This window comes from Dufourea novaeangliae, unplaced genomic scaffold (assembly GCF_001272555.1).
Source record: "Dufourea novaeangliae isolate 0120121106 unplaced genomic scaffold, ASM127255v1 scaffold16, whole genome shotgun sequence".
NCBI lineage: Eukaryota > Metazoa > Arthropoda > Insecta > Hymenoptera > Halictidae > Dufourea > Dufourea novaeangliae.
The window spans coordinates 3,164,370-3,181,320 of NW_015373891.1; the positions used below are offsets into that span (position 1 = coordinate 3,164,370).

Genomic DNA, 16,951 nt, shown 5'->3' on the forward strand with positions numbered 1-16,951 from the left:
ACATTGACTGTATTCATGTGCCTACATGCCATTCGATCTTGCGATCGATTTAGTCATTCTATGTTTTCAACGCGTGTATTTCGATAATCGAACTTGCGCGCGCAGCTTTTCAGTAACGGTTTCCCACCGGTCGCGTTCGAACCGTCTCTTAAGAAGTGTCTCGAAAATTGTGTATTTCATATGTAAATTCACTCTTACAAAAAGGTGTATGTGTAATTCACAGTTAAAGTGAACATTTCACCGGTCTCTCCGGTTGTCTTTACTGGAATTTTGGATTTATTCGCTTTCACTACCACCGCCAGCACGGTCTGAACTCGAATGCCGCGAACCGACATCACTGCCCGAAACTGATTTTCTGGATTCTGGAGTAGCAGACCTGAAACGAAGAAATCACGGTCCTTAATCTCTATTGAGGTGAACCAGATCATCAATTTCATTAAGTAAGTACGTCTACGCAAAGTGCATTCTTTTAATCGTTTCTGTAAGACTATAAAATGTGTGTGTTGGCGGGAGGGAGGGATGGAGGGGGAGGGCGAAAAATAACAATTCTTTGGACGAATAAGTAAAAAGTATTTTACCGTGCTGATCCACTGGGGCTACGGCTTCGAGAGCCACTTTTAGACCTTGAACCGGATCGCGAACGTGATCTGGATCTCGAAGCAGATTTGGATTTTGATCGACTCTTGCTTCTGGATCTACGCTGATCCGGTGAACCACTCCTTGACTTTGCTTTCCTAGAACCACTCGGGGACCTTGATCTTGATCCACTATGCCTGGATCCTGACCTTGATCTTGCCTGCGATTCACTTTTCCTCGAAGCACTGCGTGAACGTGACCGTGAACGTGACCGTGACCGACTCTGTCGTGACCCAGACCTCGATCTAGAGCCCGACCTTGACCGTGACCCACTCTTCGCTGAGGCCGACCTCGACCTAGACCGACTTCTTGATCGCGATACGCTTCTAGATTTCGATCCAGATCTAGACCGTGATCGTGATCGTGACTGTGATTGAGATCGTGATCGTGAACGCGAACTACTCCTGGAACGACTTCTGGATTTTGATCTGGAACGGGATCGTGACGCTCGTGAACCTTCAGAGTCGGATGCGATTCTTCTGCTTCCATGTGGACGACTGTCGTTCCCACTTTCACCCCTGGAAAGTAAAGTACAGATACGATCAATCTATTTAATATATCATTAATCAGATGATTTCTCTTGAAATCGTACTTACCCGCTAGCAATTTTAAGACCTCCAGAATCACTATCTGATTCACTCGTCGATATAGTCTCCTTCGATAAGGGCATCTTACCCTTTGTAGTCTCAGTAGTACTTTTTCGAGATCCTTTATCTTTTCTGAGAGTTCCTGTTTTCCTTCCACGTTTTGGCTTGGGTCGATCGCTTTCAGAACCTGAATATTAAAGTGTAGAATATTTTTCATTGTAGGAGACAAAAAAGTTCAACGTGCTTGAGGCAGCTTCCTTAATGAAAAGCTATAATTCTTACCACTATCTCCACTAGCCATTTCTTTCTTGCGCCTCCCTTTAGCCCTGCCTTTCTTCTCCTTACGTTCACCACTAGCTTTCCTTTTACGGCTTCTTTCCCTTGGAGCTTCCTCCCTTCCTTCGTCTCTCCCTGAACCACCACTGTCGCTGATGTACTGATCCGTGCGTACTTTCTTTCCTTTCTTTCCAGACTTTTCTGAAGGCATATCTCCAAACACCAATACATTCTTCGTCTTTTCAACGTATTCTTGTCGTTTCTGTAACATCTCTTCTTCTTTCTGTCTACGCATTTCTTCGAGTTTCCGTTGTTCCTCTGTTTGGCGCATTTTAAATGCTTGTCTATAACATATTTCAAAATTATTAATACATTCGACACATCTCACGTATTCTCTGGCTGCAGTAATGTTACTACCTTTCCTCCTCCTGTTTTCTTCTAAGCATCTTCTCTTCTTCGTCCAATCTCCTAGCACGGGCAACGTGATATTGCGCTTGTGATAATAAATCCTGGCACCTCCTGGCTTCCGCTTCCGCAAGCTGTTCCATTCTATCTCCGTGTGTCGACAAATATTGGAAATATTTATGCGAGAGTCCTAATTCATGAACGGCCTGTAGTACCGTAGTCAGAGTTGATTTTTCGTCTTTCAATATATATGTTGCTAGACGCTGAAGTACAAGTGCAATATTGTACAACAAAACAGTATCTTGTGGAGCTACCCTTCGTGCCTGCAATTAATAAAACTTATTAGCTTCTCCTTTCATCATGCACAGTACTGGAATGGAAGTGTACCGTTACTTACCTTTAACAACGTCAATTTTGCTTCCTTCAATTTACCAGCTTTGAAGTAAGCTCTACCAAGGTATTGCAGGACTTCAACGTGGTGATATTTATAAAATTTTCGAAGACAATTCTCATACTGTAAATTCATAATATTAATAAAATAGGTGACTATAATCAAATTAATTTATAATATTGAATACAATCGTTACCATCTGAATGGCGCTAACAAATTGTTTTTGCTCCACGTATATGTGCGCAATGTTTAACCAAACATCACAAAACTCTGCGGTCGCTTCTCGCACCTGGGCGAAAATATCTCTGGCTTCATTTACACAGCCTTTATGTGCTAATACCGCTCCAATCCCATTCGCTGCCCAAATATTTTTGGGATCATTTCGCAAGACCTAGAAATTTTATATACACAACACAGTTGTATATGCGAACACTCGATCATAAATTTTGAGGATCCACTATACTAATACCTGTTTGTACATGGCCAGGGCTCTATCTTGATGACGTTTCTCTCGATCTTTATCCTTTCCACTTTGATGTAGAGTTTGCAACCAAATGTTTCCCAAAGCGATCAACGAATAAGCATCCGTGCTTGTCGTTGGATTTTTCAGAATTCTTTCAAATTTCTTCTGGCCAGGACCCCATTCCATCTTGGCCAAATGCAAATTACCCAAAAGAGACCACGCATCTGGATGCTCATTGTTGATCCTCAAGGCGTCTTTAAACCAATCAGAGGCTTCGTAAATTTGTCCTTTGTCTCGTGCCATGCAGCCAAGTCGTAAATAACAATCTACGTAATTCGGATGCTCCTTCAGAATATCCTTGTACAACTTCTCCGCTTTATCAAAGATACACAAAGCTTCGTTCAGTCGTGCTAAATTATAAGTTGTTGTAACCGCGATAGAGTTGTAGTATACAGAGTCGTGTAAGGCATCAGCTTTGGAGCGCGCCAGAGATTCCTCCAAATTTTTTCTAGCTTCCTCTAAATTTCCAAGTCTGAAGTACGAACATATTTAATTGAAAGACAAACTACAAAGTTAAATAAAAACTGGGTTACACACCTATAATGTAGGGCTCCAACATTGTTTAGAATTTCAGGTGGTATATCTGCTTGAACTTTTTCCTTTAATATTCTAGTTGCAGTACCGTATGCATTTAAGGCTGCAGTAAGGTCACTTTGTTCTAATATTTGGGCCAGCTCAATCCATGCTTCCACGTCATCAGGAAACTGTTCTGTTACTTTACGAAGATGATTTTTGGCTATATCGCGTTTCGACTGAGAACTTGAATTTGCATACAACGATCCAAGAATTTTCATTGTTTCGTAGTTGCCTGGTTGGGCTTTCAACACTTTTTCAAAACATTGTGCTGCCTGTGACAAAAATACTTTTGAACATTTGTTTTACTATGTATTCTTATCGTGAAAAAAACAATATGTTACACTTACATTTTCGGCATCACCTCTATAAACATACATCTGACCTAACCCAAAGTGAGGCAATACAAAAACTGGTGGTGCAAACTGAGTTGCTTGATAATAATATTGAAATGCTTGATCATAATCACCCTAAAATAGTTCCAATTATTCATAAAAACGAAATTATTTATAATATTATTTTTAAAAAAAGAAGAAAATTACCTGTACATGAAATGCTCTAGCTAACTGATAACAACTCTCTGCACGCATAGCTTCATTTTCAGTATTGTGAAAGGCGTGAAGCGCCAAATGTTGCACTTTGTTATAATCTTTTTTAAAGAAGAAATGATTTGCCAAGTGGTTTAATACCATAGGATTTGTAGAGTCAATTGTGTAAGCTTTTGATAACATCTGTACTCCAGTCCTAATGCTATCAGGCTGTTGTTGATTCAGTTTCAGGACTGAAAGACCAACCAATGCTCCTACACATTGGCCATCCAGTTGTAAAGCTCTTTCAAAGGCTAGACGTGCTTTTTCTTGATTATTTAACTTCATAAAACAATGTCCCATTCCTAGTCTCACAGCAGCAGGGCAGTTAGGATTTGTCCTTAAAGCTTTTTTGTAGAAGGCAAGTGCACCACGGTAATCCTTTTTGTTGAATGCAATACATGCTTTACCAAGTAGAGAAGGGATATTATTTGGAGATTGATTTAGTACAAAATTGAATTGGGCATCAGCTTGATCCATTTTGTCTCCTTCCAAGAGGCAAAAGTAAGCTCGGCCGAGTAAATGATTCTTTAACATAAATGACATTCATGTAGAAACTATAAATATTTTTGAATACCTATTGTAATGATATGAACATGTACCTGGTCATACATAATGATCTTATCAGCAGTTGTGTACAATAATGTAGCTTTTGTAAATAGATCTCTCTTTTTGTCCTTATTTTTCTCCCTGTTGGCTTCTTGGACATAATATGCAGCCAACATGTCCAACGCACGCATTTGATCTTTTTCATAGTCACGGTAATCAATATTTGCATCAATACGAGAAGATTCAAGTATCTTAATGAAATCTTCAATTTTATGTTGTTTATAATATTCAAGCTGTAATGAAAATCAAGATATGTGATATTTTGTGACTTTCTTACTGTGACTATTATAACTACATTTCAAATACATACGGCCAAATTGACCCAGATATTAAGTTGCGCATGTTCTTGGCGTAAAATTCCAAGAACTTCATCTCCTTCTGGTAACTGATCGAGGTAGAGTTCTATTACCTAATAGAATGCAATGTACAAATTAAAAAGAATATAGACACAAGGTGTAGAAGTACAATGGCATGGTCAGGCATTTAATTAGACAAACAGTAGGTAAAATCCAATTTATTGAAAAACTTCAATTAACAAATGGCTAGTAACCGATATTTTACTGTGTATGTTACAAGTAAGACACATACTAAAAACAACATGAACATAGTAATGTCAACGAAAACGACTAAAATTAATGTGATCATAGCAAACGAAATAAAAACCATTGAAATTGTCGTACTACAAAATAAATTTATGTATACGTATTTCAATAACAGTGTGTACAGCTACATAATATGTATGTATAACGTTTTTTCGCATAAGCATTCCACATCGAGAGGTTAGGATCACTAAAACGTCTTCTTATCACGATTGCCGGAAATATTTCAAGTTGCACTTAACGGAGGTATAACAGGACTCATACTACTTTTTCCTAATGCCTTAAAAATAAGAAATTTAAGGGTTAGAAACAATAATATTCACCTCGTCTGTGTCACGAAGCGGAATCTCTATGGAACCCGCCATTGCGGCATCGTCACTGATTTTCACGATGCGTGATGCGTGGCCAACAGATGTCCCATTAAATAAATGGTAAACATGCTGGAAAACGCGGTTGTTTTGAAAAGTATAAAATCAACAATGTTCACAGTAAGAAATATTACTGGATAAATGCTACTGACCAAATTCGGATTGGTCGAAAATGACGAAAGTTACCCTTATTGGCAGGATTGTATTTTGTCCGTGCGGAACTTGCACCTTTGACTCAAGTCATTTTCGCCTAGTTAAAGAATACACAGGTTTCCAAGAATTCAAAGCGTTAAGGATATTAAAACAAATTCTCGAAATTAAGGAATATCACTTTTGTCTTTTCCGTTAAAACTAAAATCGTACATCTGCAAGGAAAAATCGAATGACCAGTCTATTGAAATTTTATAACAAGTGACGTTGCCTGGAAAGTCGTTTTGCACCACAACAATTATGCTTATAAAAATACCTCAATGTTAAAAAACTATCAGAAAATGAAACGAAGAAACATTTATTTTGTTTAATGTTTCACGCAGCGGTATCCCCATAATATGGGAAATAAAATACATTGATTATCTCCTTCGTTTATTACTTTATTTGAAAAAAATATACGCAATACATGAAGTAACATTTCGATACTTGTATGGACGATGTAATATAAATGCCGGCATAAAATATTCGCGAACGAAAACAATTTAAAAATAATCGTAAAAACTAATCTTCGATTCATAATGATTATTTTCACAACGTTAAACGAGTGAATGTTCGTTTTTTGAATGTAGTAACCACAAGTATTAATATTCTTACAATTTATAAACTATTTTGAGCAACAAGGATATAGAATCCTTATATCTCGATAAATATTTAAATTAACAACGAAGATCCCGCCTATGCTACTCCGATCGATATTAAAACGGTTAAATTCTTAGAAAAACGTTTTGATTAATGAGAACACAGTAACGTGTATTAAAAACTTAATCGACGAGGATATCTATTTATACATAATTACTATGTCACATCGTGTAAATGGAATGTTGTTTCGCAGTTATCGGTTTTAAAATTTCGTGTAAAACTTTAACAGCAGCTGATTGCCGGAATATTTAAGTTTCCCGATCGTTTTTGTGTGTTTTCGTCACGGTGCTTCAGTCGTAATAACTCCCGTAGAAGGACGTGAAGGCCGTGTCAGAGCTGACACTTGGTGGCAAACTCGTCGACTCCATTGTTTCCCTTTCGTTGCCCAGTGTGGAGGATGGCCCCCTTATGTCCAAGATGCCACTTACAGCGGACATTCCTGAACTCGTCGCCGTTTCTGCCTCACCAACGTCGGGATGAGACATGTGTCTTAAACTTAAAATTACGTCACTTTAATTCAAACTTAAGTCTCCGTCAATTTCTTATCGGTTGCATTAAATTGTTGTGGGGACGTGTATACTAAGGGGTAATAATATATATAATGAGGTAGCAAATTAAGGTGAACTAGAGATAAAGAGTGATTTGGGACCAGTAGGCAACAAAAGGCACCCTATCAATAAGGAAGTCACATCTCGCCCAAACACATGCGCAAAGCATCTTTTCTGCATTAGTTTCTTTCTTAGATTAATTTAGACAATTTTTTAAATGCCAAAAACTACCCTGGGCTGGAAGTACCTAACTGTTGTACTCTTGATAGTGTTGTCTAAGCCTCTTCCCTTAAGTTTGAGTGTTTTGCTTCAATAAAATCTGCGAAATATAACTAAAAAGATTCATGTTCCGTCCATACGACAGATGTTCTTTTTTCACAGTATACTGGTTTTCTTTAAACGGCTAAAGCATTTCTTTCAATCATATACTCTACGAAACTTCCTAATTTCCCCTTTTGGGCGTAGCAAGATAATAACCTATTTGACGACATGAACGATTCTACGTAACTAAAAGACTCATTCCGTGGAAATAACTTCTCACAAATCATTGACGTCAAGGTTTCGTCAATATACAGACTACCTCCATTCATGATAGGCTCACTCGCGCCCCGCGTTTCACCTACCTGCGCGCCAACACGTTTCTCTCTCTTACCCACCACTGCCCACCAGTAGAGGTCGGTTTAACTTTTGAACCAGCTAATCATGAAAGTTTCTTCCCCTGCTCGCAAGCGAACAGAAATCCAATTATCGATAAGCTTTAATTTCTCGAAGAATATAAAATTTACATGTAAATATACACAGAATTAAAAAATGTCAGAAAGGAGAAATAAGTCGGGAGTAGTCAGTCAGATCATTGAGTTCGCTCGATTCGATCTCTAAGTTCGATCACTCCGATCATTGCGATCACTCGACTTATTGATAGATCACTGAGGTTATTCAGTTTGATCAAACAATAGGTTCTAACTGTAACATATTAACATTTCCAACAGATCATTACAAGTATCCTTGCATTCCGGAAAACAATGTATGGTGCACCATAACATTAACAAAAGAAATAAAAATGATTCGTTGAATGAACTTTACCTGTAATCCGGAGCAGGGGGTTCAATGTGCTGTCTCCGCGAGTTCGCCGATATCGGCGTTCTCTTTATCGCGTAGATGTATATACCGGTCATTGTCAGCGTGTATGAGACGAAATATAATGCGTGAAACTGGAACAAGTAGAGGGAGTCTATTAACAGACGCATACAATACACTTCTCTTGTCAACGGACGGTGAGTTCTCTATTCATGCGAACGAAAGAGGAGGCAGTTACGACGCGATTTCACGTTCCGTTGTAACGTTTACAAAAATATGCATTTTAATTTTAAAAATATACCTTGTATTGGTGGATCAACATGCCAGATAAAACATTGAAAGAGTCCGCGGTGAGCAACGCCAATTGCAGCGCCGTCGCGCCCGACTCGAACAATATGACAGGCACCAAAGAGAAAAACACAAACTGCGTGATACAGTACACCACCATGCACGTGATCACCGGCGCATTGTTCCAATGAAATGATTCCAGTTTCAGGCTCTCCAACACAGCCCTAAAACACCATCGAGAACCACGAGAAGCTCGTTTCTTTTTTTTCCACTCGGAAACACGTGAATATTGTGTTCATTATTCATCGAATAAACTCACGTCTGCATGCAGCTCAGTATCGTGCCGAAGAAACCGATCATGCCCAGATACTCGATGATATCGACGGTCTTAACCGCTAATTCCTGAAGCACCGTGGTGATAGAAAACAATACCGCGCCACCCAGGCACAGCATATCACCGACAAGTTGATTTTTTCCTAAAAATTTCAACATATGAAACAAATCAAGTAACAACGGCTGATCGTAGACGATTAACTGTGTGCAATCACCTGTCGATGCAGGGTCCTTATTGTCATCGATTCCCGCCCAAACCAAGCATCCCACCCCCATCAAACAAACGGAAACGCCGACGATGTGCACCATTCGGTACCTTACCCCCAGAACTAAACAGGACAATGCCAGCGCGACTGGTATGGCGACACAGTCGAGTAGCTGAAACAGATTTCCCGTTATCAAGTGCCAACCGTCGCTTTACATCGTTAGAACGGTGAACGCCCGTGTGCTGATAACAATGACGAAGTTTGCGATGCTCGCATCTCTCGCCGGCGATCAAGAATAGCCGGGGCGAGAGGGCGGGAGTAAACGGGTCGAAGACCCGGCGTCCCCCTTTCACCCTGTGGTGGTATGATCCGATACAATGAATGTTCACCGTGCCATTCATCGCGGCCACGAACACTACGATCCTTAATTACGCCAACAGTCGCGAACAGTTTGTAAAGCGCAACGCCTCCCTGGCATTGTGTAAGGGGGAAAAGAATCGTGCACCATTGATAGCGAATAAGTCACTTTTTACTTTCTATCGAAACTTTTTCGCTCAGACGATCGCGAATAAACAGGTGCTTCAAAGAAACGATTTGCGACTTCGATATGATGAATGAATTTGATGGTTACCGTAAGTTAGGGTAGTTTTGACTCAGTCGGAGGTAACTTTGTCTCAAGTCAGAAAATTATTATGTTCTGACTTGGATAAGTAGATAGTGGTTCAGATTGAATTTTCAAGTAGCTGAATTTAGAGAATGGTAATGATCTAATCTAAATACATGAACTTCATTGTCAGTTATAATCATACTGTGGATGTTTATAAAAATTTTGATTTACTTCAAGTAACGTAAAAAGACAGGCGTTAAGTAAAAATTTATTACCGCATTGAATGAATCTATTAAATGAGGAGGAAATAAAAGTCCGTTGGACTTCATACAAAATTTCTCATTTAATTACATCTCTTAACAAAGAGAAGTTTAATAAAGAGGAAGAAAATAAGTTTTATACATTTACAAGCAATGAGTGTCTGTTCAACAGATTACATTGCTCTTTTTCAGTACGCTACATTCACGCGAATTAATTAGCAACCTTGTATACTGCAGCGAACAAGTACTTTGTCATCGTTCTCTAGTGAAATGCAAAGCTGGAAATCTCGTGTGACATCATTAGCGCGTACCTGTATGCTAGCTAGGCTGGTGAATTGATGCGAGGATGTTACAAGTGTGCATGCTTCGACGTCAATGAGTGCCAACAACAAGTACCTCCATCCACGGGCTCTTATGACCGAAATTAGGCCGTTCCCCACCCCTCTGCAGGACATCCAGGTTGTGTATACAAGGCACATCATCACGTAATGCGGAAGATTCTGTCCTGCCTCGCAGAAAAGCATTTTTTTTTTCGGCTCGTAACACCGTCGCGGACAAATAGTTTCGGTTCTTAGGAGATTCACGATTAAACGATCGCTCGTTAAATGACTCACCGGTCGGAAGGGAGAGTTGATACGTGGTGTTGATCTGGTGATTCGCGAGGGTCATGAAACACAGCACCAGGGACAGGAATTGTCCCATTATTATGGCTCTCCATACCGCCCTGCGAATGTACAGAAAACACGATATTCCAAAACAATTAAAATTTCCCGATGTTTACACAACCGGGCACACGAAGCACTGTTTATACTTGTTACAAATTATCGAAAACTGTTTCCCACTGCGGGTAAACATTTGCTCGGAATTCAAACCACAACGACGGAAAACATACAAACACACACGATCATAACAGAGTGTACCAATCATCGATAGAATTATTCAAACAACACTCTAGATCAAATAATAAATTATTACCCGTCTTACAAATAGACTGCGGATGTGTTTGCGAAAATAGAATTTTATAAATTAATTTCCCAACACTTGATGCAAGTAAAAGTTTATTTACTCTATCTAGTGTTCAAGTAGGTTCGAAATAAAAAGAAAGCCCCAACAGATATTCTGAAACTGTTTACTACACTGAATTTTAAACGATATTCTATAAATGCATAAAATCCGCAGTATATGTATAAATCAAAGGATATACAGAGAATTTTTGTCAAATCCAGTAGGGAAAACATTAATAGCATTTCTATCGTTTCAAATCGAAAGTCACAAGTGAAATTAAATTCCTTTAACGGTCATAAATGAAAGACACCGTGCAATTTATGAAAGAAAAATCGTCGTTTCCGTGCACACTGGAAGTTCGCGAGAGAAACCATGAAATAAACACCCGCCACTTTTATCCACGGAATCCACCACATCCCCTTTGCCGTCGATCGCCGCCGTCTAGCCGGTTCGAGAGTGGACCAAACGGTTTCCCCACACGATACGTCCTTCTAGCCGGTCGATCCTCCTTTACTTACGTACCACTGTCCCAGCTCCGATATATAATTCTCGATCTTGTCGCAAACACCGTTTCTCGGCTGCATCCCGGTATTTTGGCCGCAGCGACGATCGCCCGCTGACACTCCCATGCCATGGTGCATTTTCGCCGTTAGGCTGTTAACCACCCGGCGCTGGAATAGGGGCGCTTGCGCGACCTCTTATCCTTCCGCGCGAGGAGGGACGAACGGCTCTTTTCTTTTTTCTTTTTTTTTTTTCGTTTTTGCAGACGGGATGAGAAATGGGGTACACGATGCTGCGGTGTTACTCCGACGGCTTTTCGTTATTCCACCGTGTTCCGATCGATCGCTACCTGCCGCATGGAAGATCGATCAAGTCAGACGTTGCACTCCCTTTCCGCGTTCCATTGAAACGGTTGAGTGTTTGGTTAGATCGCTGGATCCTTAATTGGTAGCAAGTTGTACAATGATTGCGTGATCTTTTTATGTAGTCTATTTCTAGAATTTTCAAACTTCATTTTTGATGACCCTGGAACCTTGAATTTTTTGGAAGGGTAAGAAAAAGGATCGATTTTTGGGGTGTTGGAGAAATAAATTTGGCGAATCGATTTCGAATGAAATGTCGTTTGGAGAGTTAATCGATATTATTTATTGTTGATAAGTGAAATATGGTATCGGTGGATGATAAGGAAGGCTACGCACTGATACAAGTCGATCGGATCGATGAATTGATGGACAAGGTAAAGAAGTATGTCTTTCTTTATTTTCAGGTATTCTTCTTCGTAGATCGTTATTTACAACGTATTGACAGATTTGATTATATCGTAATTTCAGTCGTCAATGATCATTAAAAAGTTCTTCACGTGGAGGTTCCTCGACAGCATTTATATAAACTTTTAAACACCTTCAACTTACGTAATTATCTTATATGTATAGATCTCAAACATTACGTTAATGAATTATATTATTATGCACAAGTGTGTGTGTGTGTGTGTGTGGTACGGTGTGTGTATGTGTGGTCACCCGACGTATGAAAAGAAGGCAATCGTAAACGTTCAATGATAATGCAAGATTTGTGCAGTCGGATCCTTTAGTCCAAATGGTTTAATAACATGTTGCAAATTGGCTATCTAAGGAGGAAACTGTTAACTTATACGATCCAGCCACCCATACAAAGTTGGAAAAATAGGTTGGAAAAATATTTTTACCAGTCTCCTAGGTTCTTGGTTGCTTGCGAGCGCGGAACACGATTTTCAAACTCGAACGAGTACGACTCGCGCGATTCCCTAGCGGCAACGTGTGTTCTAATCACGCTCTGAAAAATTTCATGTAAGACTTGGAATAACGAGAAACGTTGAATGTGAAAGTGTACACACGCGTTAAACGTTGTAGTCTATCTATCGACGTACGAGCGAGAATGTAGTTTCCTAAAGTCTGATCTTAGCTTGTCGAATGTTATTCATGCAATCCATTTTCTTGCGTGTAGAAGTTAAGAGACTACGGATTATCGAAGACGTTTCAGGAGAGAAAATCTTCTTTATGCAATAACGATCGATTTGGTCGTTCGTGCACGATGACACGTGGCAATGAAATCCTACTTCTTCTTCGCCTCTTCCTCTACTGCCTCGTTCTGCTTGCGGAAGCAGTCACCGACAGGGAAGAAGTCCCAACACCTTTGCTGGTACATGTTCCACACGTACGTTTCCTGACCGGTGTATTCGGTGTCTGGTTTGTTGATTAAGTGCATGAGGAAGAACCTGAAATTATAGATCAGAGTGTCGATACATAGATTCGTTTCATCGTTAAAAGAAGAAAAGTTTGGATATAATAACTTACATGTAATTAGCAAGATTATGTTCCTGTTGAACGTGTGTATCGAAACCATGTGGAACCGTATCAAAGTACTCTTTCTCTAAGCCACTAATGAAACAGTTACTCTCCATGTTTGTTTTCACATTTTCGAGCTGGTCTCGAAGTTCACCGAATGCGTCGATAATCAAACCTGAAGAAGATTGAATGGATTAAGTGTGAGGGATTGAGGGATAATAGAAGAGTAATCGTCAGAGATCTGTCTTAAGTTACCCTGAATAATAGCCAGCAAAATGACAATAACGAAAAAGAAGAAAGTGATGTCGAACATGATACGATAGACTTCGTAATCGTCGCCATCCGGTTCGCCAATCTCGTCACCGATACCACCACCGGCTCTGACGCCTTTGTAAAGATGAAACACGAAGCACTGTAATGAAAATATTATTAACATTAGAATATGTCGATACGAGGTAGGTATGTGAAAATATATTTTTCATACCGTTAACATATCATGACATTTCTTGTCCACTTCGTCGTCTTCCTCTTGAATATAAAATTTCCTGAAGAAGTTAAAGGCTATGACCGTGTATATGTATACAACGATCGTCAGCAACATCACCGTTAGTACCAATTGTTTGCCGTTGTGCGTTACGGATTGCAAGATCGTCCTAAGCGTTTTGAAACCGACCGCGACGTCCAGCAGATGAGCAGCGAAGAAGAAGTTGTTATAGTTCCCGAGGATCGAGAATATGAAGTACCACAAGCTATACAAAAATGCCTGGAAAAAATGAATATAATATGTAGAGTGAATCGAAACTTATTTCTATCATTGAATTGAGGCAACTCACGTTGTCGGTGATGGTGACTCCAGCTTTCCACACTTGATACCTCCAGTCGATATTTACGATACTGAAAGAAATTCATGTACTATAGAAGACAAACACTAATATTCGTTCGAATTTTATTATACAACTTGACTTACAAATGGATCAAACCAGAACCCTCTTCTTCTTGTTGGCTGAACGAAGTCTTCTCCATACCGAGCAAGTTGCTGATATAATCGAAGTCGTAGGTCTCGCTGTACTTCTGACGAACTTTCTTCTTCACGAATTTATCCCAATAATTCACAGGAAACGTTTTCGCTGATATCACCATTTTATCCCAATGTGCCTTGATGTCGTCTTCCTCAGGCGTCTCGGCAATATACAATCCATCAAATTCCACTCGTCGCGCGATTTCCTTTTCTCGTTTGAAGATGGCCAGCGGTACCTAAATCCACAATAGGCAAATAATGGATTGGTAAACGTTCTGGTATACTGCTGGAAGTTAAAACAGCGATAAGTTGAGAACACGAATATTTGTTCTCTGTACCTTCAGATGGTAATAAGCGACCAGCATAGCGAGAGAAACGATCGAATGAAGAGCAGCCATGAGCCTCATAACGTGTGCCATGTAATAGAAATCCTCAGAGACTTCGACGTATTCCAGAGCGTACGCGTCTTCCTCCTCTTCCGAATCCGGAACCGGATGGACCCTCGCCAGACATATCCGCCAACATGTCCGCCATTATTTGACCGCTACCTTCTTCGTCCTCGTCACTGGCCAAAGAAGATACCTGTGGAACAATAATTTACATCGTGACAAGAACCGAAAATCTTTGCGTGGCAAGGTTCAGCAACTCTGTACCTTGTAGAACAGCAACATGAAATTGATGCAAAAGGCGAGAACCAAAGCAACGTATTTCAAGTTATAGAAATTCCTGGCCAAGAAAGATACAATGCGGTGAGTGTACTCGGACAAATCGATACTGGACGTCGTGGTTTCAGTCGCTGGTTCCTGCTTCGCTTCTGCTTCCACCGCAGCCATCGCTGCCTGTTGCGCAGCTGCTGCTTCGGCAGCGGCTGCAGCCTGAGCTCTTGCCTGTTCGCCACTGTTAATAGAACAAATTAATTGGATAATCTGTGGTTTAAGTTGTTGAATATAGACTTCAGAAGTTATAAAATTAATCATCGTACCCTAATAAATCAGCCAATGAAACAGGTGTTTCCGTGTCTCCGGTTCCACTTTCAACCCTTGGACCCTCTTCACCGGTAGCTTCTTCTGGTGTGCTCTCACCAGTTTCTTCGATGCTCGATTGAGGTGTCGAAGCTGCTGATTCGTGGGGCGCTATCTTTATCTGGCCTTCTTCTTTCGTTATGTCCATTCCAAACGCCTGCACCTGCAAGGAATTAAAATTCGGTCATGATTGTTTCTTTGGAAAACGAACGATACAGACCTGTAGATTCGATTCATCCGGTGTTGGTGGCAAAGCAGGTAGATGCCTCGATGGTTTCTCTTCTTCCTCCTTCACCTCGACGACAGGTTCTTCCAAATGTGGTCCTTTCATCAACGCCAACAGTAACCTCATGAAATACCTAATAACACAGCCAACACCGAATCCAGAGTAGTAGAACGCGTAGAATATCATCTTAAAGAAGCCAACGAAGAGTTCCAATATCGTCATCTGTTGCATCTCAGCGATCTTGTTCTTGATGTTCGTTGGAGAGAATATGGAGAAGAAGAAGTAGATACCGTCCTTGAAAGTTTGGATACCTCTCCGGATGGGATCTTTGTTCCTTTCTTCGTCGTCTTCTGTCATGTAGGTGTAAGAGGATTCCCTGGCTTTTCCGATTCCTCCGCTTTCCTCCACCGCCATCAACGCGCTCGCATGCTGCATTTCAAAGATGGCGTCCTCACAGAAGTTGATGAAGGTCTCCAATTTCTCCTTCTCTCCAGCCTCTACCACGGTGTTGTAGAAGTATGTCCTCTTGGACTCCTTGATCTGCGGCTTCTCCCACTGCTCGATGTTCGATTCCTTGATCTCGAAGTACACCCGCTCGATCTTCTTGTTCCCACCAAGGATCTCGATCCTGCCGAGGAATGGCTCGAAGTAATTCAACACAGAACCTGCTGTCTCGAGGAATCTCGCCAGTCTGGGCTCGTTCGGCATGTGCTCGGACAAATTGGTCAGCAGAACAGCAAGATTGAAACCGATCTCTTTCGCTGGCTCGTGGAAACGGTCCATGAATGCTACGTAGTCAATTTTACCATCGTGATTCGTCTCGCAACAGGCTAACAGGAATTCCATCTCCTCGCTGTAAAAATGTTACACAAATTTTTATGTCTTTCACCGATCTACAACTGATGATAATATCTGAGGAACTCACTTTGTATAGCTCTTTTGCTGTTCCATTTTCTCCTTGAAATCCTTAGGGTACACCCAGCCGTCGCTGTTCAGATCAACCTCCAAGAAACTAGGTGACGAGACCAAGTCCTTCAGTTTCAAGAACATGTCGAAGTACTTGAGAATTAATTCGACGTTGCCCGCTGATTCCACCAGGGTGTCTACCATCTGCTTTCCAATAGTTCCATTCACAACGTTACCTAAAATAATACAAGTCAGAACATACCGATTTATTTAATTCACATTCTAGAAGATATAAATTTAAACGAAGATAAAGTACCTTCAAGCATAGAGAGCATCATGGTGATCATGTCTTTTTGCAAATTGAGTAATTCCTTCAGAAGATCCACTTGACTCGAGTGCTTCGACAACTTGTCTTGCATGTGAGAGAACAAGAATAGGAAACCACCAACGGCGTCCCATAATCGAGAATGCGCAAGTGCTTGTTGGTTCTGCGCGCAAGGTCCCTGAATGACTTCAGTCAGGGTGTTAAAGACCTGACTGGCGACGCCTATGGCTTTGAAGAAGTTAGCTTTGCCGGCGGGGTCGATGAGTTCCTTGCTAGAATAGTGCCAATAAAAGTCCATGATGGACTCTTGGAGTCGTAAAAGGTAATCGACGGTGCAGATAACGACGTTCACTGTCGTCGTGTTACCGGCCTGGGTCCTCAGATAGTTCTGCCAGTCTATTAA

The 16,951-nt window shown here is 40.7% G+C and overlaps 3 protein-coding genes across 3 annotated transcripts in view; all 3 read right to left on the bottom strand.

The window, feature by feature from the left end:
- Window positions 1–201: 201 nt before the first annotated feature.
- Window positions 202–5,551, bottom strand: LOC107187876 (RNA polymerase-associated protein CTR9 homolog). Its single transcript, XM_015576067.1, has 14 exons — window positions 5,510–5,551; window positions 4,898–4,996; window positions 4,581–4,820; window positions 3,934–4,506; window positions 3,742–3,861; window positions 3,356–3,666; window positions 2,765–3,290; window positions 2,492–2,686; window positions 2,302–2,418; window positions 1,917–2,227; window positions 1,506–1,843; window positions 1,233–1,410; window positions 579–1,154; window positions 202–376 (listed from the first exon to the last, which is right to left on the bottom strand). Exons 1-14 carry the CDS (start codon window positions 5,549–5,551, stop codon window positions 277–279), a joined length of 3,726 nt encoding a protein of 1,241 aa, XP_015431553.1. The 3' UTR covers window positions 202–276.
- A 1,142-nt stretch (window positions 5,552–6,693) lies between these two features.
- LOC107188621 (solute carrier family 35 member F2-like) lies at window positions 6,694–11,368 on the bottom strand. Its single transcript, XM_015576943.1, has 8 exons — window positions 11,250–11,368; window positions 10,337–10,446; window positions 10,034–10,227; window positions 8,865–9,027; window positions 8,636–8,792; window positions 8,330–8,540; window positions 8,035–8,162; window positions 6,694–6,892 (listed from the first exon to the last, which is right to left on the bottom strand). The coding sequence occupies exons 1-8, from the start codon at window positions 11,366–11,368 to the stop codon at window positions 6,694–6,696; spliced, it is 1,281 nt and encodes a 426-aa protein (XP_015432429.1).
- An 820-nt stretch (window positions 11,369–12,188) lies between these two features.
- Window positions 12,189–16,951, bottom strand: part of LOC107188610 (ryanodine receptor) — a 40,866-nt gene continuing 36,103 nt past the window's right edge. Inside the window, 13 exon segments of the mRNA XM_015576932.1 lie at window positions 12,189–12,981; window positions 13,061–13,226; window positions 13,307–13,463; window positions 13,536–13,814; window positions 13,885–13,945; window positions 14,019–14,305; window positions 14,408–14,546; window positions 14,548–14,651; window positions 14,723–14,966; window positions 15,052–15,254; window positions 15,312–16,170; window positions 16,243–16,459; window positions 16,540–16,944. Coding sequence (XP_015432418.1) covers window positions 12,819–12,981; window positions 13,061–13,226; window positions 13,307–13,463; window positions 13,536–13,814; window positions 13,885–13,945; window positions 14,019–14,305; window positions 14,408–14,546; window positions 14,548–14,651; window positions 14,723–14,966; window positions 15,052–15,254; window positions 15,312–16,170; window positions 16,243–16,459; window positions 16,540–16,944 — 3,284 coding nt within the window. The 3' untranslated portion in view covers window positions 12,189–12,818.

Excerpts from the sequence above, each read along its gene's own strand:
- LOC107187876 (XM_015576067.1), bottom strand. The coding sequence starts at position 5,551 with ATGGCGGGTTCCATAGAGATTCCGCTTCGTGACACAGACGAG. Across the intron at positions 3,862-3,933 it reads CTAGAGCATTTCATGTACAG|GGTGATTATGATCAAGCATT; the intron begins GTAATTTTCTTC and ends GAACTATTTTAG. Across the intron at positions 3,667-3,741 it reads ATAGAGGTGATGCCGAAAAT|GCAGCACAATGTTTTGAAAA; the intron begins GTAAGTGTAACA and ends TTTTTGTCACAG.
- LOC107188621 (XM_015576943.1), bottom strand. The coding sequence starts at position 11,368 with ATGCACCATGGCATGGGAGTGTCAGCGGGCGATCGTCGCTGCGGCCAA. Across the intron at positions 10,447-11,249 it reads ATATCGGAGCTGGGACAGTG|GGCGGTATGGAGAGCCATAA; the intron begins GTACGTAAGTAA and ends GTACATTCGCAG. Across the intron at positions 8,793-8,864 it reads TAAGGACCCTGCATCGACAG|GAAAAAATCAACTTGTCGGT; the intron begins GTGATTGCACAC and ends TGAAATTTTTAG.